Genomic DNA, 15,164 nt, shown 5'->3' with positions numbered 1-15,164 from the left:
TATTCACTTTATTACTTTTTCTAATTAATTTTTTTTGCAAGGGGGGAGGTAATTAGGTTTACTTATTTGTTTACTTTCTAAGTGGAGGCACTGGGGATGGAACCCAGGACCTTGTACGTGCTAAGCATGTGCTCTACCACTGAGCTATACCTTCTCTTCATTTTTAATCTATAGTTGACCCTTCAACAACACTGGGGTCGGGGAGCAGACCCTCCCCACAGCTGAAAATGCACATATAGCTTCTGGTGTGCTCTCTGTATACCTGGGTCCTCCCTGTACGGTTCCTGGGAATCCGCGGATCTGCACCCGCGGGTTCAGCCAGCCGCAGACAGTGCAGTACTGAATGGAGGTGGTACTTGCTGTTGAAAAAACCGTGAAGAGGTGATTCGCCCAGTTCAAACCCATGGTGTTCAGAGGTCAGCCGTCCTCTTCACATTTTTAGCCATACTTTTCCTCTTGCAATGCATATTTCCCAGGTTACTGAATATTCTGTGGTTCTATTTTTAAAAATCATTCTTTTTTTTTTCTCCCAGTTTTATTGAGATATAATTGACGTACAGCACTGTATACTTTTTTGGGGGGGTAATAGGATTTTATTTGTTTTTAATGAAGGTCCTGGGGATTGAACCCAGGACCTCGTGCTTGGTAGGCACGCACTCTACCTCTGAGCTCTACCCTCCCCACTCTACTATTTTTAATTGCAGCCCACTGTTTGGATTAACAGTCTTACTTTAGATGCAGAGTTATTTTTGGTGGCTCTTGTAACCTTTGAACAGTTTAAGGTCAAAAAGTTAGAAAGGCAAAAGTGGGGTTCATCAGGCAGTGGGCCTAAGGGACTTCACCTTCCCGGGACAGCTGCTCTGGGACCTGCTGCCCGGGCGCAGGTGGGACTGTGGGGCGTGCGTCCTGCGGTTTGGAAGGCTTGGCTCCGGGTGTGACTGCTGCTCTTCTGGTCACCTGTTCTCTCTGCTCTGTGTATGTGTCTGCCTGTCTGGCTTGTTGTTTTCAGAAGTTTTACTGAGGTATAATTTACATGCAGTAAAATCCTCCAAGTCTTAGTGTACAATGAGTTTTGACCAACATATGCGTTCATGGGACCACGCATACCACTGATGTCATCACCCCCAGTATCCCTTGCCCCTTCCCACCCCTTGTCAACCGCGGATCAGCTTTCTGTCCCTGTGGTGGTATATTTTCTAGAATTTCACGTAAACAGAATTACACAGGATGTAGTCTTTTGGGCCTGACTTCTCTCAGTTGCCTCAGTGCTTTAGTGATGCTTCTGTGCTGTTGCAGTGTCAGTAGTCTGCTCCTGTCACTGAGAAGTGGTCACTGTGTGGGTCTCATGGTTGGTGTGTCCGCTCAGCAGCTGGTGAGCACTAGGGGATGTTAGGAAGAAAGCCGCTGTGCACATTTGAAACGTTCAGGCCTTCATGTGGGCGTATGTTCCGTTTCTCCGGGGTAAATACCTAGGAGTGGGAGTGCGGGGCTGCAAGGTGAGTGTCTGTTTACCTTTGTAAGAAACCACTGAACTTCCCCAGAGGGGTGTCCCATTTTGCATTCCTGCTTTGAGAATTCCAGTTGCTGCACATCCTTGTCAGCACTTGTCACTGTCAGTCTTTTTATTTTTAGCCATTCTAGTGAGTGAACAGTGTATCTCTTTGTGGTTTTAATTTGCATTTCCCCAATGATTAATGGTGTTGAGCATCTTTTCTTGTGCTTGCCATTTGTGTGTGTATCTTTTTTGTGAAATGTGTATTCAGATTTTTGCCCATTTTGAATCAGGTTGTCTTTGTGTTGTAGGCATTCTTTGTATATTCTAGATACAAGTCCAATATCAGATATTTGTTTGCAAATATTTTCCCCTAGTCTGTGACTTGCCTTTTTATTTTCTTAGTGGTAGCTTTCGTTCCTAATTTATTTTAGCTATTTTTAAATTTTGTTTTGTTTGGGGGGAGGGTAATTAGGTACTGATTTATTTATAGCTCCTGTATGCTTAACATGCGCTTTACCACTGAGCTATAACCTTCCCCCAGTGGTGGCTTTTGAAAAGCAGAAGTTTTTAATGACGTCCATTTTATGACTTTCTTTGATGCTTCATGCTTTTGGTGACCTAAGAATTCTCTGCCTATTCTAAAGCCATAAAGACTTTCTCCTATCCTTTCTTCTAGAAGTTTTGCATCTTGGCTCTTCCACTTAGGTTCTGGATCCATTTCTGTGTCTGGCATGAGGTGAGGGCTGAGACCTCCTTCTTGCCTGTGACTGGTCAGTGGTTTCTGCCCTGTTTGTTTTTCCTTTCCCCAGAAAATTGTCTTGGAGCCTTTGTCAGCAATCACGTGACACTGTGCAGCTCTTTCTGGACGGTTTTGTCCCTTTGATCTATGTGTCTGTCCTCTAGTGAGAGTTTCACCCGTGAGGCCTGGCTGACGTGACTACAACGTGCCTTTTCTGACGATGTGTGGTGTCACCTGCTGGCCCCTCCCACCCCGTGTGACTGATGTGCTTGTTCCGGGCGGTCCACACATGTCTGTCCCCGCTCGCCCCGGCCACCTTGGGCACTGAGCCTGTCTCTCTGCAGGACACTGGCATTGGGATGACACGGGAGGAGCTGGTGTCCAACCTGGGGACAATCGCCAGGTCGGGGTCGAAGGTAAGCACCCCTCCACCCCTTCCTCTGGTGCTGCAGCTGCTCCCCTCTCAGGTTTGAGGTCTCCCCATGAAGGGCGGCTCAGACTGGAGAGGGTGTGTCCCAGACGCCCTGGACGCCAGCTTCAGAGCGATGTCCTCAGTTCATCACAGGGTCTTGCGTCGTCCCGGGGACCTTGGAGGGGGTTTCTGTTCTTTGCTGGGTGGAGAGGCTGGAGCCAGCACTTCGCCCACTGCTGGAGACCGGCCAGCCCTTGGGTCCGAGCCCATGGGGCCACGTCTGATACATCGCCCTTCTGCCTCCTCATGCTTCTCCAAGTCGTTGCTTCGCGTTCACTGGAGGCAGGAGGGGCCACCCGGTTAGCGAGGCCGAGTGGGCCCTGGGCTGCCTTCGTGCCTCTCCTGGGGAACAAGTGCTCTTTGTTCTTTGTGGGCCTCAGTGGTGCCTCACGTGGCCCTTTGTGCCAGGTGCTTGGAAACAGTCCAGTCATTGGTCCAGAGTGATGGGTGATTTACAGAATTTCTTCTTTCAAAAAACGACTTACCGTGACTGTTTCCCACCCCCGTTACATTTTTGGCTGTGTTTCTATCTAGGGAATCTGTGCTGTCACATCAGTAGCCGCTAGCATGTGGCTGTTTGAATTTAAATTAATTAAAATTAAATACAACACAGTTAAGATGTACTGGCCCCTCGGTCACACAAGCCACAGCTCAGGTCCTTGGGAGCCAAATGTGGTCTGGTCAGCAGCACCATGTTGGGCCACGTACAGCGTTCCATCGCTGCAGACCATCTATTGACAGTGTTCACAGCAACGACTGTGCGCATTTTACTGAATTTTTAATCTTAGGAACTTTGCTTGTGTGAGTTCCAACAACTGAGTGTCTTGTGCTGCCACAAAGAAGCCTGGCTTTGGTGTGTGCTGTCTCCCACGAATCTAGGGGACACATTCAGGAGTCTCCCTGATGTCGGGGCCACCGTGGCCAAGGCACTGCTGCTAGCCAGGATCATCGGGCCTCCCTTCCCCGCTCTGGGCCAGGTCCCCTGCGTGGAAAGTGGGTGGGGAAGCACGGGGTTGTCGTGAAGATTAAACATGGTCTGAGCCTGCCCTGGAGGAACAGACACGGGGCTGGAGATGTTGGGTCTTGGGAAGGGCCACCCCCATGACTGGCTTTCACCACCCCAGGCCTTTCTGGACGCACTGCAGAGCCAGGCAGAGGCCAGCAGCAAGATCATCGGCCAGTTCGGAGTGGGTTTCTACTCGGCTTTCATGGTGGCCGACAGAGTCGAGGTCTATTCCCGCTCAGTGGATGCTGGCAGCCCCGGGTACCAGTGGCTTTCAGATGGGTGAGTAAGCGATGGTCCCCATGTCACCTGTGCCCCAGGGCTGCCAAGACAGGTGTCCCAGGTGATGCCAGAGCGGGGTTCAGGAAGAGTCGGACTCCTCTCCTCAGCAAACGCCGGCTGTCCTCCCCAGGATTGACACTCGGGGAGCAATTACTCCTTTTGCTCCAGGGGCTGCATGCCCATGTGGGTCCCCTGCTCTGTAACCCCCTGACTTTGTTCCCTGAGGCTTGTTCTGACCCCTTGGCCTCCCTGCCACCACAGGCCTGAGGCATCTCTGCTCGGAAGGGCCCACTTGGTCCCCATTGTGCCCTGGGCCTACCTCACAGGCTGACCAGGAGGGTGTTCCAGGAGCTTCTTGAGACAGTTTGAGGAGGATAATACCAGAGCCTCATTTCAACATGTATCTCAGGGGCCCCAGAACGTCATTTCTGAATCCTGCTTTCCCAACCGAGTCTTCCATCTGCCACTGTGGTTCCAGCAGCGCAGGCGAGAGGGGGCCCGGCAGAGGCGCGGCCCATTGCCCTCAGTCAGAGCAGTTTCTCTGTTTCGTTCTCTGCAGCCACAGTGCCCAAAGTAAACTTGGGCCAAGGGATGGAGCAGGCCCTGCTCTTGTGCTGCTGTGCGTGTGAGGGCGCCCGGCCTCGGGCAGAGGTTCAGAGGCGCGTGGGGTTGGCCCTGGAGGCAGGCGTCTCCCTGGGGTCTGGCGCACATGGGGGAGCCCCGCAGCCCAGCAGGACTGTCCCTGGCAGCGAGATGGTGGCCCAGGGGCTCAGCAGGCTCGAAGCAGCCACACTCTGGCTTCCTTTCGACCACAAGTCCTGTCGAGCTGGATCTTTCAGTGCTGACGGTGGAGCTCACTGTCCCTTGCCCGTGTCTTAGCTCCGGGGTGTTTAAAATTGCTGAAGCCTCCGGAGTGAGAACCGGGACCAAGATCATCATCCATCTCAAGGCCGATAGCAGCCAGTTTGCCAGCGAGGCCCGGGTGCGAGGTGAGCGGGGCCGGGGCCTCTGGGGACATGGGTGCAGGTGGTGCCGTGCCTCTTGCTGGCGCGTTCTAGGACATTCCACCAGGGAAAGGGGGCCGGGGAGTGAGTGACATGGGGCTGGGCCTGCAGCTCAGTCAGGTTTCCCCTCCGCCGTTCGAGGGGCGCCATCTTCTACAGTCGGTGGTGACGCGGCTTCTCCGTCGTCTGCCTGTGTGAGACGCAGGCGCACCTGCCTGGTGGTTTTCTCTGCCCGTGTCTGGACACTGGAGACCACCAGGTGTGCGCAGCACTTCCCCGTTAGCCCGTGAGCCTCTGTTCATGCTGCCAAGAAGGCGTCATGTCTCTCGGTGGCCTGGGGTGTGTGTTCTGCTCCCCCAGAGTGTGCAGGGCATGCACACGGCCTCCCCAGAGCGCTGACCCCTGCAGCGCCTTCCAGAGCTGTCGTCTCCAGAAGCTTCCTGTGTTCATTGTCTCTCTCCTGTGTCTTCCAGATGTGGTGACAAAGTACAGCAACTTTGTCAGCTTCCCCTTGTACCTGAACGGGAGGCGCATTAACACCCTGCAGGTGAGGCCCTGGGGCTCGGGCTGAGGCGGCCGTGGAGAGCAACTGGTCCGCGTTGGGCCGGCCAGGCAGGGATGAGACGGGGGTCCCCCACTGCCCAACCCCATCCCGAGGCATTGGTGTCACCCACTGTACAGTTCGCCCTTTTATGGTGCATGCTGTGTTCCTGGGTGTGTTCACGGTCATGCTGCTGTCACCACAGTCAATTCCAGAGCATTCATCCCCCTAGAAAGAAACCCAGCGCCCATGAGCAGTCGCTCCCCTTCCCGTCCCTCAGCCCTGGCAACCACAGTCCACTTTCTGGACTGGCCTTTTCTGGACATTTCATAGAAGTGGAGTCAAACTCTGTGTGGCCTTTTGTGTCCAGCTTCTTACCATGTTTTTAGGATTAGTGCTGGTTGTGGCATTTCCTTTTCATGACTGATTTCCCATCTTGCAGCTGGGCCGTGTTCTTTAGCCACTCACCTGCTGCCGTGCAGGCTTGTCCAGACTCTCCCTCCCAATCCGCCTGTGTCCTCCTGATGCTGGTGGGGACAGGCGCTTGTATGTGTACTTGTCCAGAGCTGGAGTCAGCGGGGCGGAGTTGGAGGGTCCAGGAGGCAGGTCCTCGGGGGTCCAGGGGTCGCCCGCGCCACCCCAGGCTCCACGAGCCCCACTTGTCAGCCCCACGTGTTGTCGGAAGGTTGCGTTTGAAACGTGAGGTCCCTGCCCATCTCCCCTTCCAGGCCGTCTGGATGATGGACCCCAAGGACGTGGGCGAGGGACAGCATGAGGAGTTCTACCGCTACATCGCTCAGGCGCATGACAAGCCCCGCTACACCCTGCACTACAAGACGGACGCGCCCCTCAACATCTGCAGCATCTTCTACGTGCCGGAGACGGTGAGCCGGGCACCGGCTCGCGGGGGTCGTCTGCTGCTCCCTGGGCTTAGGCATCAGTGGGCTTCCCCTTCAGCACAGACTTCACAAAAATGACCTTGGCAGCATCAGAATGAAAGGAAATCCTATTCCTCTGGACGGGTAAACAGAGTTTAAAGTGAGGGGTGCTGAACAGAGATGTTCGGCCAGCAGGCCTGGGCTTTGTGGATGGACATGGGCTCAGGGTGCCTGTGGGCTTCCTGTCTCCAGGCCGCACGTCATCCCTCCTCCTTCCACTTGGCCCCTAAAACTTCCTGGCTCACACAGCCCCGCAGAGGCCCTGCCGCATCTGCAACAGAGAAGCCTGCTCAGAGGCTGAACCCGGTCTCCTGGCTTTACTTGCCTGCGGCCCTCTTAGCTCCCTGCCCGTTACCCACTTCAAGAAGTTCTGTTCTGCCCTCCCCATGCGTGTACTCCGCAGGCGCAGCACCAGCATCCCCTGGGCTTGTTGGGAATGCGGAGCCCCGCGCCCTGCGTGGGGCCTCCTGGGTCAGTTTTCATCTTAACAAGATGCTGAGGTGATGTGTGTGCAGACGGCAGCATGTGAGGCACTGGTTTAGAGCAGGGTTGGCGGACGTTTCTGAGAAGTGCATGCGGTGAGCACCTAGGGCTCCGCCGTGGCATGGAAAGCTTGGGGCTGATCGTGCGGGACAGGTGCATGTGGCCAGGGCCCAGGAAGCTGTAGACACTGGAATTTGGATTTCACATATTTTTCACAGATCGTGAAACGCTCTTTCGTGCCTTTTCCTTCAATCATTGAAAAATTGAAAAGCCATTCTAGGCTACACAAATCCACGGGCTCTAGTTTGCTGACCCCTGACCCCCAGCAGGTTTGGCTCTGTTCACAGAAACATGCAGGTCATCGTTTTTATGGGGGGCAGCAGCTGCCCAGAGCCATGGTGTGGGGGTCCTCCCAGGGCCTCTCTGGGCTTTTGAACAGACAGACACGGCGGGTTCCTGGCCCCTCCTCCTCGGGACTCCCCGCCTCAGATCTCCCAGTCCAGGTGGCCTCTAGGAAAGGGGTCCCCACCAGTGACCTTGTAGGCTCTGCCTCCTAGTGAGGCCGTCTCAGATTTCTGCTGTGGCCACCTGACACTGCCCTTTCCTCGCCTACAGAAACCATCCATGTTTGATGTGAGCCGGGAGCTGGGCTCCAGCGTCTCACTGTACAGCCGCAAGGTCCTGATCCAGACCAAGGCCACCAATGTCCTGCCCGCATGGCTGCGCTTCATTCGAGGTACCAGGCTGGCGTCTGTGCCGTGCTGTGTGGGCCAAGGCCCTGTGGCCCCGGGCCCAGGAGCAGCTCCCCACCTGGGATGTGCTGTCGTTAGGCAGGGCTCATCTTTGATGAGCTGGCATCCTCGCCCACAGCCCTGGGAGGCAGCGCAGAGCCTTCCAGGGAGCTTCCTGCCTCCACGCGCTAGTCTTGGTTGATTGATCCATGATGTGTTTGTGAATCTGAATGGAAAACCCAGGAGGTGGTTTTCAGAGCATCCAGCTGATGCTGAAATTGTAAACTTGTCCTGGCAAAGGCTTGCCCACCTTACCTGCTTTTCTTCTGATCATATAGTCGTGACCTGGGCTCTGTGTGAATCCTGGGACATTGGCAGGACGGCGAGGGGCCGGGGAGCTGTGCCCCCCGCCGAGTGTCCTCCCCTCTTGCCCACACATGTTCTGATTTCTTGACGGGCCTGTGTGTCGCAGGTGTGGTGGACAGCGAGGACATCCCCCTGAACCTGAGCCGGGAGCTCCTGCAGGAGAGCGCGCTCATCAGGTGAGCGGGGCTGTACTCGGCCGTGTGTGCTTTGCCCCCAGGCTTTACTTCATGCTTTTAGAAGAGGGGTTTGGAGACTGACACTGAGGAAAATTGTTGCTGGTGCCAGGGGGCATTCCCTCCTTTGGCCAATCCCTGCCACCCAGTCCCCGAGTGGCCATGGCAGGAGGGAGTCCAGGCCAGCTGTCCCTGGGCGGACAAGGCAAAGGAAACCCCAGAGCCGGGAGAACGCCTGAGCTCGGGCCTGGAAGACCACTGACAGTGTGGAGGAGGCAGGGCACCTGCCTCTCTCCTGAAGATGTTGCTCTTCAATCCGCGTGAGCTGGGGTGGCCAAAGCTCTCCTCTCCCCATTCTGATTGTCTACCGAGCCCTTCACATGCAACCCGTGTCATCCTTGGAGGTGGGAGCCGCTGCGCCTCCATGTCATAGTTGTGGAAACTGAGTTAGAGAGGTCACACCCATCAGTGAGCAAACTTGTATTTGAACCCACGTTTTCTGACCTCGGCCATGTGCTCTGTGGGCTGACCCAGACGGCAGGTGGGACCCGAGGCTGTGGGCGGAGGTGTGTCCGGCCAGTCGACCACTTGGCCATTTGTGGTTTTCAGGGCCAGGCTGTTGGTCTGAGCATTTATCTGGACCACAGAGTCAGCCTTAAATGAAATCTTTGAAAGAACCTTAAAGAATCAGAAACTTAGAGAAAGGGTAGAAACATGATCCAAAGTACGTTTTTTGCCCTGAACCCTTTGAGAGTAAGGTGCCCACCCTGTGCCCATGGTCCCCAGATATCTTAGAGTGTCTTCCCCGAGAACACAGAGGGCCTCCTCCCTGCTCCCATGCGGCCGGCGGTCAGGGAGTCTCACCCTCAGGCCCGTACCCGTCTGCACTCGGGCCGGCGTGTCCTGTGGAGGAAGGGGTCCAGTCCAGGGTCACACCCGCCTTTATTGCTGCGTCTCTGGCTCCTGGAGGCTGGCCGACCGAATTCCGCAGTCTTTTCCCCAACTTTCATGACCCGGAGGCCTCTGCTGTGTAGACTGGCCCTCAGCGTGTGCCGCGAGGCTCCCGCGGGCTGCGGTGCGGGAACAGCCCAGTGCTGCTGCCTCCTGTCAGGTGGGCGCGACTTCGACCACGGTGACACAGCCTTCACGTGTGAAGTTTCTCTTTTCCCCTTTGTAATTAATACCTCTGTGTGGTTGGTGGTTTGTTGCTTCGTCAAACTTCCAGCATATTTATTTCTTATAACATGTATGTGCATTTCTTGGTACCTGTATCTGTAACTTATTTACATGAATTGATTTGCAGTTTTATTCAGTGGGTTATAATCCATTGTCATTGTTTATTTTGATGCCCAGACTGTCCCCGATATAGTGGGAGCCTGCTCAGGCTGACTCCTCTGCCCTTTGACCCTTCCCTGTCATGCTCGGAGCACGTCTGTATCTATTGAGTTCACCCAATACCAACCAGCACCGCCTCCATCTTGCTCCTTCCCAGACTTGCTTCCTTTGCAACGAAATCTGCCCCTCGTTGTCCTTTGTGTGTCTCCCTCTGACCAGTCCCCTCCATGCAACCCGTCAGCCATTGCCGCTGCCCTCCCCCAGCTTGGATCCTCCCTTCACCTGCTTTGGCCCTGACTCCACACAGTGGGCTGCCTGCTAAGGGGGTGTCTGCCAGAGTTTCTGACAGCTTCTCACTGTCCGCAGCCTGGATCTCCTCTTCTGGGGTCCTTGGGCTCTGACACTCCACGCCAGGCACCCCAGACCCGCTGCACAGACACCCTCCCCGTCCCATCCTAGCTGCCGTGACTCCCCCACCACAGATGGGCGCTACCCGGTCCCACTCCGCCCTATGGCTGAAGGACTGAGCTATTCAGGGTGGGAGTGGAAGAGAAAAGCTTAAATGAATGCTAACCATTATTGTTCCCCTCCCCTGGGTCATTAAGGAAATATATGGTAATTGTACTTTTTTAAAGGGAAGTCAGATTATTAACGAAATAAAAATACCCCTAATCTCAGCAATAAAATTGCTTGTAATTTTATGCCATCATATAATCTTGTGGAAAACACCCTGATGCACAAAACCCGTTTTGTATAATTTTAGTGCACACGTAGAATACCCCGTACAGACCCGAGCTGAAGTGGTCACATTGCTTGCACAGCATTGGTCCGCATGGAAAACTATACCGTGTAGCAAGCAGTACACGTGGTCCTCGCACAGCTGTACTGCACGTGCACTGTGGCTCATCCATGTTGGGATTCTTCCGGTTTTTCTTCCAACACAGGCTCTTTCTCATGTCATTAGGATCGTGTCATTAGAGGATTGATTTTTAATGTCTGTGTAGTTTTTTTATCATTCATTTCAACCTTCTGTCTCCTGTTGGACATAATTGTTTTCTGTTTTCTGTGCTTAGTGAAAATCACGGTCCATTCATCTTGGTGACTCGTGAGGGTGTAATCTTAGAATCATCCAAGCTGACCATTTGTTGCCCTGGTTGGGTGGGGGGGCGGGGTGTGTGTGTGAGCTCAAATTCCTGCCTGTAGGGGGCTCTTGTCTCCTTATCCCGTGTTAGCCAGGGATCACCCTTCCTTCTGCTTCATCTTCTGTAGTTTGGCCACAGTGGTCTGTGTCGTCACTTCCCTGATTATTAGTGGGGCCGAATGGTTTTTCTTATCCTTCTGGTTATGTTTTTTAAGAAAGTTGCTTGTTCGTGATAAATGCCTTTCTGTTCTGTAGGAAACTCCAGGGCGTTCTACAGCAGAGGCTAATAAAATTCTTCATTGACCAGAGTAAAAAGGACACTGAAAAATATGCCAAGTTCTTTGAAGATTACGGCTTGTTCATGAGGGAGGGCATCGTGACCACGGCCGAGCAGGAGGTCAAGGTAGGGTCTAGGTGTCCGGGCCTTTCTCTGCGCTGCCTTGAGCTGTGGAGGAAGCTGCAGGAGACCAGAAACCTGGGCTTCCCAGGACATGACGAGGGCACCCCCAGGCACCCCATCACCACTCCTGGGGTCAGGAAGCCTCTTTGGCCTCTGGACCCCGCAGGTTGGCCCCAGCAGACCCAGCGTGCACAGGAGCACAGGCTCCCCTCCTCCAGGGCCCCGGCCCAGGGCCAGAGGGGAACAGGCATGAGGCGTCTCCTCCCATGAGGGTCTGGGAGGCTTGGGAGATCACAGAAGGTGAGATGGGGCGAGCCACCTGGTTCGTGGGGTGGGGAGTGCAGGTGTGTCCTCGGTGCACTTGGTAGAAATTCTTCAGCACTGCTGCTGGAGCCAGATCTCAGTCACCTGTGCAGTTACGTAAAGACTATACGATTGTTCCACTGATCATTTTCTGGCTGTTTTTAAGTTGTAATTCTCATACCGTACAATCTACGTTTTAATTGTTTTTTTAAACAGAGGTACTGGGGATTGAACCCAGGACCCTGTGCATTCTGAGCATGTGCTCTACCACTGAGCTACACCCTCCCCCTAAAATCTACCTTTTAAAGTGAACAATTTAGCAACACTGAGTACGGTCACTGGTTGTATGGCCTCCACCACCTAGTTCCAGAACATTTCTGTCACCTCAAAAGGACACTCATCCCCACTAAGTGGTCACTCCCAGTGTCAGAGTTTTCCAGAGCAGCAGCGGGGACGGAGGATGACCAACCGTCTGGGGCCCCAGGACGCGGCTCTGCAGGCGGTGGTGAGGGGGCCTGGGGGCCTGGACATTGGCTTGCTCTTCCCAGGCCTCCTCCCTCCTGGCTGTCAGCGCTGAGACTCCACCTGCTCTGTCGTGTCTGTAGATAACGGCCTGCCAGGGGCTCTTCTCCATGCTTTACAGATCACCCCTCAGTCAGTCACTCCCTCGGTCAGTCAGTCAGTCAGCGTACTTGGTTTGTTAATGAGGACCCATCACGTGCATGAAGCGCAAGCTTTGCGTATGAAGCTAGAGCCGGGGGCTCCCAGATCCTTGTTCTTGCTTGTCTGTCCACTTTTCATCCCCACCATGTCACTCCTCCACCTGGGTCTGGCCCTCCCCCGTCTCCCCGTGTCCCCACTGCTTGTCTATGCTGGGGCTGTCGGAGGTGAGTTGGTGGGGTAGGTGAGGCAGAGTGTGTCAGGTCACGTCCAGAATGGTGGCCCCAGGGAGCCAGGCCCCTGCTGCTCCCCCAGCCTCACAAGTGGCTCCCTCCTGGAGTCCCGAGGCCGTTAGTGGCCACACCTGCATCTCAGCTGACAGGAGGGACGGACAAGTCCCTCCTTTCAGGGCCTGTTCTCTTAGTCATACACCCTACTCTCGCTTGCACCCCCTGGGCTAGGACTCATCCTCGGGCTGTGAGGAGGGCTGGCAAGTGTGGGCTTCACACCCCTGTCCCCTGTTGGCTGAGAGGCACTCTGTGATTCAGGACAGAGGGAGGATGCTGGGTCCAGGAGTGGGCTGCGCACAACAGGGTGACCACTCCTGGGACAGTGCACGCGGGTCACCCGGAAAGCCCCTCTTGATGAGGCCCTGGGTCCCCTGGGGTGGAAGGTGCTCTCCAAGGTCCCCTGAACTTAGGACGTGGGACCCAGCGGACAGCACGAGAGCTCCCAGGGCTTGAGCCAGCCCAGAATGCCAACCCCGGCCAGGCTTCTGCAGGAGCTGCCTCGGCTGCAGGACATGGGGGCCCACTGGGTGGGTGTGAGGCCAGCCAGTGCCTTTCCTCCCTCCACCGGAGGCTTCTGAAGTCCAGAGTCCAGAGACTTTCAGAGGCAGGACCTGGAACAAGCAGTGACCCAGCTTCTGTGCGTCTGCAGGAGAACATCGCAAAGCTGCTGCGGTACGAGTCATCGGCGCTGCCCGAGGGCCAGCTGACCAGTCTCCCGGACTACGCGAGCCGCATGCAGGCCGGCACCCGCAACATCTACTACCTGTGTGCCCCCAACCGGCACCTGGCTGAGCATTCGCCCTACTACGAGGCCATGAAGCGGAAAAACACGGAGGTGGGTGAGCCAAGGGGCAGGCTCGGCCTCGACCAGGCCTCCCTGCACTTGTCCTCCCCTCGGGCAAGGTCGGAGGGTAAAGGTGTCTGAGCACCGAGGGAGGGTCCCGTGCTCATGGGAAATGGCTGAATGTGCCCAGGACCCAGAGGCCCAAGCACTGCGAGCCAGCGTCCAGGGCACGGAGGCTGCTAGTTCACGTCTCTCTGGGAGGTGACGGGATTTCTCTGTAAACAGCGGCACTCTTTCTACTGCTAAGACATAGCCAGAGTCTCCCCCAGAACCGTCTGTGAACCTCCTTATCCACAAGGCCCCCTAGTGGTCCCATCTCGGGCTGAGACTTCCCCCGGCCTGATGGGCGCGGTCTGGGGCCTCGCAGGTTCTGTTCTGCTATGAGCAGTTTGATGAGCTGACCTTGCTGCACCTTCGTGAGTTTGACAAGAAGAAGCTGATCTCCGTGGAGACGGACATCGTCGTCGACCACTACAAGGAGGAGAAGTTTGAGGACGGCTCCCCAGGTGGGCTCGCTTCCCTTCTCTTCGGGCACAGGGTGGGCAGTGGCCAGGGAGGCAGGTGACGCCGGGTGGGCAGGGAGCTGGCACTTCGCTGCAGGGCCTCTTCTGTCCTCCAACAGTGGGTTCTGGGGGTTTTCTTTTCTCGTGTGTGTCTAGGCCACCAGCCTGTATGGAAGAAGCTGTTTGGGAACATTGTAATGATTACAGAGAAGTGTCTCCCTGTTTACATCCCAGGGTCTCTCCAGTGCTCCTTCCAGCTTGCCCCTCAGAGTGACCAAGCTTCCTAAGAGAATCGGAAGTGTTAAAGCCCTAACAGTTCCATGGGCCTCAGGCAACCAAAAGCGTCCTCTCTGAGGTCCCATTTTATCTGCTTAATTTTAGATGAAGAGTGTTTTGGTAGCTTCTATCTTTGTGCCGGTGGCCGGCAGGGGTGGAGGGAGCCTGCTGGGAAGTTGGTGTTGGAGTGTTGACATTTCAGGCCCCAGTGGGAGCCTGAGGGAAGGGAGCTGTGGAGATGACCTCTGAGCTCACTCCCTTCTGCTCCCCTGTAGCTGGTGACCACCTGTCAGAGAAGGAAACAGAGGACCTGATGGCCTGGATGAGGAATGCACTGGGGTCCCGTGTCACCAACGTGAAGGTGAGGCCTCCCAGGGACGGGGACCCCCCGGCTGCCGTGGCCCTTGGCAAGCACATGCTGGCAGGCCTGCCAGTTCTGGGCTGCGGGCCTGGTGGGTGTTCTCCCGGTGGTGGTTGAAGCTGTGGTGTGAGGTGGAGACCAGGCTTATTGCTGGTGCTTCTGTGCGTGTGGCCACACATGGCCCGGGTGTTGCTGAGGCAGGGCAGGCAAGCTCTGCCGCCCGTCCCTCCACTTTGTAGAGCAAGTGGGAACCAAGAAAGTGGAAGGTGAGCAGCTGAGGGCCTGGTGGGCAGGTGGAAACAGAGAAGAAGTGTCCCAGGCTGGCCTCTCCAGGACCATCCTGGTCCCGGTCTAGAGGACATGAGGGCCTGGTGGACACGGGGACCTGGGTGGGCTTTATTTAATGAGCTAGGAACCCACCAGTCCAGCTCAGAGCTGCAAGAGAAAGACAGTCACCAAAGAACAGGAGTCATTGGCTGAGGGACATGTTCAGGGGTGGCCCCAAGGGATAGGCAGGTGTGCAGGGCAGGAATGGCCAAGAGCAGAGGAGTGCGGACTGGGGGCGCTACAGGAGGTCGTTGTGGGACTCTGAGGGAGCCAGGCATGCAGCTGGGATTTCTTCATGTAGCACACGTGTTGTGTCTATTTGACAACGGTAACTCATTTAAGGTGACCTAGGAGGTAGGTGGAATTATTGTCTGAGTCCTGTGAGGGAAACGAGGTAGAGCACTTCCCGAAGTCACACAGCAGGGAGGCTGTGGGGCTGGGTCCGTGCTGTGCTGCCAGGACAGGAGCAGCTGTGCGGAGTCTGTGCTGTGAGCCCG

At 55.6% G+C, this 15,164-nt stretch overlaps 1 protein-coding gene and 1 non-coding gene across 2 annotated transcripts in view; one reads left to right on the top strand and one right to left on the bottom strand.

Annotated features, from left to right (window-relative positions):
- Window positions 1-15,164, top strand: part of TRAP1 (TNF receptor associated protein 1) — a 48,663-nt gene that overhangs the window by 29,013 nt on the left and 4,486 nt on the right. The window contains exons 5-15 of the mRNA XM_032461088.1: window positions 2,579-2,650; window positions 3,831-3,991; window positions 4,871-4,980; window positions 5,469-5,542; window positions 6,265-6,420; window positions 7,573-7,693; window positions 8,161-8,230; window positions 10,959-11,106; window positions 13,006-13,191; window positions 13,568-13,706; window positions 14,255-14,340. Of these exons, the coding sequence (XP_032316979.1) occupies window positions 2,579-2,650; window positions 3,831-3,991; window positions 4,871-4,980; window positions 5,469-5,542; window positions 6,265-6,420; window positions 7,573-7,693; window positions 8,161-8,230; window positions 10,959-11,106; window positions 13,006-13,191; window positions 13,568-13,706; window positions 14,255-14,340 (1,323 nt within the window). The remainder of the gene's footprint in view (window positions 1-2,578; window positions 2,651-3,830; window positions 3,992-4,870; window positions 4,981-5,468; window positions 5,543-6,264; window positions 6,421-7,572; window positions 7,694-8,160; window positions 8,231-10,958; window positions 11,107-13,005; window positions 13,192-13,567; window positions 13,707-14,254; window positions 14,341-15,164) is intronic.
- On the bottom strand, window positions 608-679 carry TRNAG-ACC. The gene has a single exon. It is a non-coding gene; the product is annotated as a tRNA-Gly (tRNA).

The sequence above is a fragment of the Camelus ferus genome, chromosome 18 (genome assembly GCF_009834535.1).
Source record: "Camelus ferus isolate YT-003-E chromosome 18, BCGSAC_Cfer_1.0, whole genome shotgun sequence".
Taxonomy (NCBI): domain Eukaryota; kingdom Metazoa; phylum Chordata; class Mammalia; order Artiodactyla; family Camelidae; genus Camelus; species Camelus ferus.
The sequence above is the reverse complement of the archived record's forward strand: the minus strand, read 5'-3'. Positions and strand labels throughout refer to the sequence as shown.